A 10,463-nucleotide genomic window follows, 5' to 3' on the forward strand; every position below is an offset into this window, starting at 1 on the left:
ATTTTGCGGGACGCGCGGTTGCTGCAAAAGTCTGAACAATGTGCCTTGCAATGCATTATTTTTTTATGTTTAGATCAGTTACGCGTGTATTCGTATGCCCAAATACACGCAGAACAGCGCTAATGTGAGAATGGAGCCTAAATGTCTAACCAATTTGTTGGACACTAATCACATGTCTCTGTCACAGGCTGGGAGTGAGATACATGCTCACCCATTGCAAGGGTTGATGACACTTCTTAGGATTTGAATGCAGCAGTTGTCAGCACAGTACAGGAAGTTAGAAGCACGCTGGATTTCCACCAGATCAGGTATATTCCTATAAAAAACAAACTATGCAGAAATGTGCAGGTAGTACAATGATTAATTGAATATTTGCATTTTGCACAGACATGCACTTTAACAGTCTGCAATGCTATTGTTTGTTACAAGTCTGGCTGAAAACCATGAGACTTTTCATACTACTACGGTATAACTATCTCTCATTTATAACTATGTCTGCCTATGACACGCATGCAGAATGTGTGTCCCTCACACAGCCAGCCATGCACACAATTCCCTCTATCGTCGTGCTCGCTCCTGTCATCACACAGTGAGAGCCGCAGGCTTCTGAACAGCTTTATCTTCATCAAACAAGAAATATCCCTCCGCCCATCCTTCACACAGGACATCACCTGATACCAGCCAGTCTCCGCTCACTTCCGGGATACAGTCACCTGATCGATTTCCCGTCACATGACTGAGCTTCCCCTGTCAGCTGTATTGTGTACATAGAGAGGTCATACGGTGCAGTGTTGGGATCCCGTTACCGCTGCTGCCTGTCCACTTCATGGTTCCGGGGACTGAGACCGGTGAGTGTTATAAGCGCTGCGCAATGGCTCAGTGTGGCCTGGATGTATAATGGTTGAGCTGAGTATGGCCTGGCTTTATAATAGTGGAGCTGAATGATGGCTTTTCTGTATAATGGTGGGGCTGAGTGTATAATGGTGGGCTGCCTATGTAATGGTGGAGCCGAGTGGTGGTGTCTCTGTATAATGGAGGAGCTGAGTGGTGGTCTTTCTGTATAATGGTGGAGCTGAGTGTATAATGTATAATTGTGGCCTGGCTATGTAATGGAGGAGTGTATAATGGTGGAGCTGAGTGGTGGCCTCTCCGTATAATGGTGGAGCTGAGTGGTGGCCTCTCCGTATAATGGTGGAGCCGAGTGGTGGCCTCTCCGTATAATGGTGGGGCCGAGTGGTGGCCTCTTCGTATAATGGTGGAGCCGAGTGGTGGCCTCTCCGTATAATGGTGGAGCCGAGTGGTGGCCTCTCCGTATAATGGTGGAGCCGAGTGGTGGCCTCTCCGTATAATCGGGAGCCGAGTGGTGGCCTCTCTCTGCATAATGGTGGAGCCCAGTGGTGGCCTCTCTGCATAATGGTGGAGTGGAGTCCAGTGGTGGCCTCTCTGCATAATGGTGGAGCTGAGTATATAATGGTGGAGCTGATTGTGACCTCTCTGACTGCCCATGTCCTAGTCTTCTGTGCGGCTCATCATTGTGTCTTCCATTGTACAGTCCTCTGTATTGTTTATCAGAAGAAGGAATTAAACTTGAAACATTGTAAATCTAAGTCCTAAACTCTGATTGGTCGGATTCATTTCCTGTACCCTTCATCTCTTTCTTCTCCAGTTTCCACGTCTTTAGTATTTTAGAACTTTTTGTGCATCCCCCTGTACCGTACTGATAGGATTAGATATCTCTGGGTGGAAGTGGTTCTGTACAGTGATGGAAGTGTAATAGGGGCTGCTGGAGTGAAGAGCCAGATCATTTAATGATGATGTCATCGTGTATTTTTGGGGATCTCCTTTTCTTGTAAGGAACTTTCATATGTTGGTATAATATTGTTGGGCTCTGTGGTTTTGTAGGGAACAGAAGTCATTCCTGTCATTTCATCTTATGTCCTTTCGTCTTTAGAATGACCCTTTGTTATTCTAGCTGACTGACAGCACAGTGCCATCTCTTGTCATGTATAATGGACTGATTCATTGTTAGCAGTGTGCATGGTATGGCTTGTGATTAGGTCATTGAAATCCATTCTGCTTGGAATGATCAAACCTCAGGCTAGATGGAACATTTCATTATGTTCGGGCTTGGAGATAAAATACATAGACTGATTAACAGGAGCCATGTTTCTGTTGAAATTGCGCCATTATTCTCAGACCGCTTTCATTGGGAAGTGTTTCTATAGCCACCTCCAAACCATGATAAGTATTTGTGGAAGGACAGGCAGATCAAGGAAGTATTATGTATTACTTCCTATAACAATGCTGGACAAACGTCATCATACCAATAAGGTGCATTCACACCAAAATCAAAAAGAAATCACCGTTGGAAGTCAACAGAGGGTCGGACTTAGTATATGTTTGTAACCTCTAGCTAAGGTTTTGTTTTATTTTGGATTGAGCCAGAAAGGGTTAAAGCCTGTGTCAGATTTGTATTTGTCTGTGTCGGTTTCCTCTTATTTTCTGTTTGGAAACAGGTTTAATATGTCACAAGCTAAAACCCGTTATTAGTAGAGCAGGTAAGAGATAAAAATAATTTGCAGATTAAAAATGAAAATAACAAAACCAGGTTAGGTGACTCCAAACAAGGTGCAGAAACATCTCGGCAACGATCAAGAGAAATGGGAAGCACCTGAGCTAAATTTCTTGTGTTTTGTTACAGAGGGTCCGAATACTTAAAGGAGAATTACGGGGTGAATGGAAAAACACTCATCCCCATAATTCAAGCCGACCTGTGACAATAAAGCTGATTGGGGAGTTGGCAAACACATGCTGCCGATTGCTCACTTTCCGATCATCTCTCTGCAGAGAGCAGCGACTGTCGGTCACCTCTCCCCGCAGGGATTCCCCCCTCCCCTGTCTGATCCTCCAGCACTGACTGGAGGAACAGACAGGGGAGGGGGCAGGCACAGCTGGCTCTGCCTCTAGATAGGCAGAGCCAGCTGTCAATCAGCCAACGGGGAGGATCTCAAAAGTATTGTCGGGATCAGTCCCAGCTGAGGCGATCTCGGCAAATAGCAGGCGATGTCCCGCTATATACTGAACTTTGGGTCACGGTAGGAGGATAGTATGTCCTCCCGTGATCCTGAAGAGAACTATGGGATAAAAAGGTTACCCCATAGTTCTCTTTTAAGTGCATGTGATATTTTATTTTTTTATTTTTAATAAGTTCAGACATTTTTAAACTTCTGTTTTCGCTTTGTCATTATGGGATACTGAGTGTAGAGTAATGATTAATGCACACCCTAATGCAGGGCTTGACAAATCCCAGGCAGCAGGTCGCCAATGCGACTAAAAATTGCGTCCTGGTGCCTGGCTTTTGCCAGCCTGTTCCTCCGTCTCTTCTCTCACCGCCGCTGCAGCCACAATAAACCCTGCCTGAAGGACCTGAAGGAGAACTTTCTTCTTCAGGTCCCTCCTCTGCTGATTGTCAGCAGGCAGTGGGTAGGTGCAATAGGCAGCCTGTTATTGGCTATTGCAATTTGAAATGGCCAATAGCAGGCTGGCTATTTCTCCTGCCTGCTGTGTTTACAGCTTTCATTCCCCAGCTAAAGCTGGTGAAGTGGAAAGGTGACACTAGGGGTCTAATAGACCCTGAATGCCACTTTTTAAAGAGAAACCTGTCATCGCCAATAAGGGAAAAAAAAATTACAAAAGTTAAACAAAATTAAAAATACCAAAAAAAGAAAATTAAAATCCACCACAAAACGCCCTCACGAAAAAAACAAACTGGCTTCTAACTTTAACTGGCTCCTGGATTCAAAGAAAATTTGTCAAGCCCTTCCCTAATGCAATAGGCAGCACACACCTATGCAGCTGGCATCTCCAGACTTCACTTTCTTGCAGGACAATGCTGCACATTGGAATCTTCAGCCTTCAACGTAGCTCTGCAAGAAATGGTAGAGTGGTGTCTGCTGTGGTGGAACCAGTAGCTATGATCTTCCTTCTTTTGCAAGATGGCTTTAGAGACTAATAATCATATTAAATATTGGTTTCCAAGCCCATGAGAGTGAATTTGCCACAACTCCAGTTTAAACTAGTGAGGAATTTAAAGTCCAAACCTCTCGTGTATGTGTAAATATCATGTGTATGTCAACTATATACAGCAAATATTTGGAAGGTAGATAAACTATACACAAAAGAACCTGTTTAGGAAATCTGAAATGTCATTTTAGGGGATTTTTAGGGGATAATTGGTAAACTTGAATAGCTGGCCAGCTTATTACATTGAAGACCTTTTCACACTGTTGCAATTGCTTGTGGTTTTATAAAATCGCTTTATGTCAGCTAATGTTCTTTGCAATAAATGTTATTGTATGCAAATATATTTCAAGTAGAAATCCCTTTTTTTTTCTTTTCTTAGGTGTCCGTTTACCATATGCATGCTGCTGTTTAGTTTGTTTTTAGGGCCCATTCACACCACATCTGATCATCTGCAGACCAGACCGTATTGTTTCCGGACCCAAAATGCATCCTAATGTATCCCTATGCGATTTCTGGCCTCTGTTCACACCAGCGCAGTCCGTTCCAGACCAGAAAAATACTGCATGTCTCATTTTGTCTGGTCTGGTCTGGAATGCAAGGGGACGCATAGAAACGCATAAAAAACACACTGGAACGCACCTGAAAGCCCATTGTAAGCTTAAAAACACGGCAAAAATGCGACAAAACGCAATGCACTGCGTTCCTGGTCCGGAAAATGGTGTGAACCGGCCCTAACGGGAAACTATATGGGCCCATTCACATTCATGCATGTGCGAATGTGCTCCAAGGCCTTTTAGCTATTGGGGCTTGTTCACACCAGGTGTGTTAAATAAAACAGGCCCAATGCAAGGACACTGAGAAAACAGTTGTTCTCTATGTTCCTTGTTCACATTCACATTGGTGTGAGTTGCATAAGATGCAGCCTAGCACACGGTAGTTACAATGTGTGTCAGGTTGTCACGTACTGCTGTGTAGAGAGATACACGTGAGTGATGAAAGTTACACAACAACTCTGGGCATGTAAGAAAATAACCCTTGTGGTGGGGCTTCCATTGCCCTGCAAGGGTTAAGTGTTCATTTTGGTCTAGGGTCTAAAATAAAAAAAAGATATACTTTATATACTGCTTTCATTTTTTTAATTGCCCAGAGTTCATTTTTAACAAAAAAAAAAGCAAGCAATGCATTGTAATAATGCAGAGCAATGCACAACGCACACCAGTGTCAGTTATGCACACCATAATGTGCTGCAGCTGGTGTGAACGGACACTGAGAATGTTTAATCATTGAAGAGAATTCATCAAAATCTGGAGCAGCTGTGCATGGCGACCAATCAGCTTCTACCTTCAGTTTGTATGAAAAAGAAAGGTAGAAGCTGATTGGTTGCAATGAACATGGGGGTTCCAGATTTTGTCTGCTCCAGTTTTGATAAATTCTCTTCATTGTGTACAGCTTAAGTCATTGTTATTCAGTTCTGAATAAATGTACTTTTCAGCCCATGAACCAGATCTGATAGATGTTCTCTTTGCGGATGGCAATAGCTGTAGTAGATAATAGCAGTACTGTCATCAATCTGGGCATGTGCTGGAAAGACATGTTGTTACCTTCTATAGATGTTCCTGTCTGCAAGGATTCCATGAGTTTGTATTTGTATCACTGAGATTTGGAGTTCACAGGTGTGATGTGCTGCACTGGAAGCCCCCTTGGTGTGAGCATTGCAAACATATTCAGTAGCATATATCATTTGTTTCAGTTCAAAGGACAAGAAGGGGCATTCCTTGTGGACTACAGAGTGCACATGTAAAAGTACAGCTGTCCTTAAATGTTGTAGTGCAAACTTATTTTCTTCAAGGTCATTTTTTTTTTCCTTTCGTAGGGCATATTCATTCTACGGTTATTTCTTCCAATCCCAGATATCTTCTGGGTCAGTCCGGAGTCCGCCTGCTTGTTACCTGTTAGAGGTAAGGCTAGTAGCTGAGAGCAGCCCGTGATTAATCTGATAAAAGGTTTTGGCTTTTCAAACCCGTGTTTAGAGGAAAACAAATGTCTTGTTGTGTCATCAGACTTCTGTGTCTTGAAGGGCACAAGAAAGGAGATTCTTGTATGAATGCTTTGCTTTATTTGGAAGATGCCACAGCAAATGTTATTATAATGTATACCACACGTCACATTCAGATATTACAACTTTGTAAGATATACCATTTAATGTGTCCATGGCAATGATCGTGCTTTTTGGCAGATTTATCTTTTGAAGTCATAAATTATATCATTTTAAATAATCTTAATAGTCAGAAGAAACTTATAATAAATTACCTCATGTGTTTGTGAATTTTTAGAAAGTATGTTATTATAATTTTTTTAGCAGCAGCCCCAAAAAAGTTATGAATTCCTGAAACAATTAGCCAGCCAAAATACAAATGTTACAATGAAGAGAAAAGTGTAGTTTGGTGCACCTTTTGCATTAAAGGGGAACTATGAGGTGAGTGCTTTTCACTCACCTCATAGTTCTAGCCGACCTGTGACAATGAGACTGTCACAGGTCGGCTCAGTAGATCGGGAGGTGAGCGAACACATACCGGCGTTCGCTCACCTCTCGATCCTGTCACGGCTCTCTGCCGTGACAGGGGAGGGGCTGGGTTCCCCCCTCCCCTCTCCGATCTGCCAGCGCTGACTGGCGGAACGGACGGGGGAGGGGGCGGGTACAGCTGGCTCTGCCTCTAGATAGGCAGAGCTAGCTGTCGGGATCCGCTTCAGCTGCAACGTCTTAGTATACCGCGAGCAGCAGCTCGCTGCATACTGCGTCGTCTCAGTATACCACGAGCTACATTTTGCGGTATACTGAGCCTAGGATGACGGGAGGACACTAGTTTGTGTCCTCCTGTTACCCTAAGGAGAACTATGGGGAAAAGCCTTAACCCCACAGTTCTCCTTTTTAAGGCTTCATTCAAACCTATACTTCAGGTGCGTTTTGGGTTTCCTGCAGCCGGAACCTATGAGTGCCTGCGGCAGAAATCACTAATCTGCCGTTTAGAAGTGGCCGCTGGTACCTGTTCAAGTTAATGATCGGGTGACAGCGGCCGCATTTGAAAGCGGCAGTCCGTTGGCACTATCACATACAATTACATGCGGTTAGGAATAGATCGCTGTCCCTGTACGCTTTAAAAGGCTGCCACTGTCATCCGATCGTGAACTTGAATGGGTGACAGTGGCTGCTTCTAAATGGCATACTAGGGATTTCTGCTGCTGGAGTATAGGTGTGAATGAAGCCTAATTTTTCTTGTATTGAGACAGTTTGCCAAACTTTGGTTGGCCATATACCACCTTCACAGACCATTCTGTCTGAATAAGACCGGCATAGTACTTGCAGGCACAGCCAGAAATAAGCACACACGGGTGCCACCACAGCACCCGTGCAGGGCGTGGAGGGAAGAGCTATGTGGGTACCCACTAGAGAATGAGGAATTGAAGATTTTAAATTTAAACAACTATGGTCCCATTCACACCAGACACAGTGCGTTACGGCCTGATTCTGGCCGGAATGCAATGGATCGCATTGTGACCGGCTTACTTTGTGGTGGGATGGGAGGGGGTGGTCCATTGAACTCAATGACATCGGAGCCATACCCTCTGGCCCCAATGCGATCGACCGCACGGGAATGCAAGGCACATTCTCCAAAACTAGCTGAATAATGTTTAATACAAACTGGAAATTTCCCAACCATCTTATTTAACATCTTGGGATACTGTTAGAATTTTGAGGCGAAGAAGTCATTATGCGGGCATTTTCTCCAGGAACCTGCCTGGTGCTGAAAAAAGGTCTTTCATTGGACACTTTTTTGTTTTGCAGTGTACAGGTGAAACTCGAATAATTAGAATATCGTGCAAAAGTAATTGCAGTAAGTGCTGCAAAAGGGGCCCAAACCAAGTACTGAGTACATATGCATGCTTGTACTTTTCAGAGGTCCGATATTGTTCTATGTACAATCCTTGTTTTTTGCATGTAATATTCTACTTTTTTGAGGTTGTGGATTTGGGGTTCTTGGGGTTTTCATGAGCTGTAAGCCATAATCATCACAATTATGACAAATCACGGCTTGAATTATCTTGCTTTGCATGTAATGAGTCTATCTCATATGTTAGTTTCACCTTTTTAAGTTGCATTAGTGAAATAAATGAACTTTGCACGATATTCTAATTATTCGAGTTTCACCTGTATATCATGTAATGCATATTAATATTTCTTATTTTTCTGTAGGAGCTAAAGAGACAAGATGGACATCCGAGGTGCTGTTGATGCTGCTGTCCCAACAAATATTATTGCGGCCAAGGCTGCAGAGGTTCGTGCCAACAAGGTGTACTGGCAGTCTTATCTTCAGTAAGTAAATAGCACTTTTCTTTATCTGGCTTTCTTGAAGCCCCTGCAATAGTCAGACATAGTGTATGTGTTTGTACTTATATTTTAACCACTTCAAGACCAGGTGTTTAGACCCCCTTCCTGGCCAGGCCATTTTTCAGTATAATTAGAAAAAATTACAGGAAACATTTATTATTAACCAGTTTTTTGGTAAAATATAAAAGAGGGGGTCACGTCGGGTAAATAGACACCAAACATGTCAAGCTTTAAAATTGCGCGCACCCGCGAAATCGCAGAAAACTACCATACCCAAAATTGGCCATAGGCGACACTTTAAAAGCTTAAACATTATTTACTTATTTAGCCTAAGGAATGCATTCATAAAAAAAAGATAGAACCCCATAGTTCTCCTTTAACAGCGCACACCACCAACCCGAGAGGTACTGCACACTGCTGGTGAGACTGGATCCTTACTCTGGGGAGATCAGCTAATTTTCACATCATGTGCAGCCCTTCTAATGTTAGAACTGAAAAACATTAAAGGAGAACTATGAGGTGAGTGCTTTTCACTCACCTCATAGTTCTAGCCGACCTGTGACAATACTCGTGATCGGCTGCGGCGTCTCAGTATAGCTCGCGGTATACTGAGCTTAGGGTAACGGGAGGACGCTAGTTTGTGTCCTCCCGTTACCCTAAGGAGAACTATGGGGAAAAACACTGACCCCATAGTTCTCCTTTAAGTTCTAACCGTAACCAGTGAAGTAATTTGTCTACAGCGTCCCCTGTACTGTCTACAACAAACTGTCTAAACAATCAACAAATGTTGATTGTTTACAAAACAGAAAACAAAATAATTTTCATCTTAATGATGTTTTGCCTGCTGGGTCTGATGTTTTGTTCTGTTGCTGCAAATAAAAATGTGTGGGGAGGTTTTGGTAAAACTAGATGCATCCTGTATGTTGGACCTTGAATCTTATCATCATTGTGTTGGAACGCATTCACTAGTACAATGCATAGTCCATATGGTTTTTGTGTTTATGTAAGCATGGTTTGAGATCTGGACCCACTGGTATCTGTAATGGTGTTTTTATGTGTAAATAGGTTCAACCTTAATACGCTCATAACTTTCATTGTTTACTTGCATTTCATTTTAAAACTGAAAATTAAACATTGAGGTGCAAAAAAAAGGCACCGTCTTCTTTCTCAGCACCTCAGTTTTTCATCCAGCCAGTACTGTAGTACATCAATTGCTGGAGCCAGCCAGTTTAGTCAGCAATCTGGTGACATTAAAACCCTGGCTTGTGATGAAGGAGAAATATTGCCAGATACATCCACTGCTTACTTCTTAGTCTTTTTTTGTCAAAAAATGTCTCTTACAGCTGCCAATCAAATTTTATCCTGTGGATTTAGTTGGTGATGCAGGAAGCAGATAGAAAGGAAGTTACACAGTCTAGTGCTGAGTGAACCATCTGGACTATCTGATTTTATCACAGCTGCAGTCTTTACACTAGTACCGTAGTACTGGCTGGTTTTCCTTTAAAATACATGTAAGTCATAACTGAATGACATTTACAGGGTTATTCATAAAAAGGGTCAAGCGTTTGGAGAAGGCAGGAGAAGTGAACAATCTAGGACAGGGGTGCCCATTAGGTCGATCGCGATCTATCCCTTGTCGATCGCAAAGCAATCCCTGGTAGATCGCGATGTTCTGTCCTCCTGCTGTGGGGTTCTTGGAATGTGTTAAACGCCACAGACGGAAAGGGGCAGGACGCCTCTCCACGTGTGCAACGTCGGCCACACGAGTACCGTGGGAGGACAGGACGCAGGTGCCTCTAGAACGCACTGGAATGCAAGGCGGCCGACTCCTTGCGTTCAGGTCACCGCAGCCACGCCCTCCGCCCACAGTGCAATCGCCTGCCTTCATTCCGGTCCAGTGCAATCTGCAAAATTGCAGCATTTTTGCATATTGCACTGGACCAGAACCACAGGCACTAATGTGCCTGTGTTCCAGGTTCGTGTCATTAACTACAATGCACCGCCATGCTCCCCCCCCCCCCCCCCCCCCCCCACACGCGCGCTTTTTTTTTGT

General features: G+C 43.6%; 1 protein-coding gene across 2 annotated transcripts in view; it reads left to right on the forward strand.

Annotated features, from left to right (window-relative positions):
• Positions 1–797: 797 nt before the first annotated feature.
• ATP6V1H (ATPase H+ transporting V1 subunit H) overlaps positions 798–10,463 on the forward strand; it is a 75,659-nt gene continuing 65,993 nt past the window's right edge. For both annotated transcript variants that reach the window (XM_018567298.1, XM_018567299.1), the window contains exons 1-3: positions 798–848; positions 5,897–5,981; positions 8,276–8,395. In XM_018567298.1, the coding sequence (XP_018422800.1) occupies positions 8,292–8,395 (104 nt within the window). In that variant the 5' untranslated portion in view covers positions 798–848; positions 5,897–5,981; positions 8,276–8,291. The remainder of the gene's footprint in view (positions 849–5,896; positions 5,982–8,275; positions 8,396–10,463) is intronic.

The sequence above is a fragment of the Nanorana parkeri genome, unplaced genomic scaffold (assembly GCF_000935625.1).
Source record: "Nanorana parkeri isolate BGI_ZX_2015 unplaced genomic scaffold, ASM93562v1 scaffold1027, whole genome shotgun sequence".
Lineage (NCBI taxonomy): Eukaryota > Metazoa > Chordata > Amphibia > Anura > Dicroglossidae > Nanorana > Nanorana parkeri.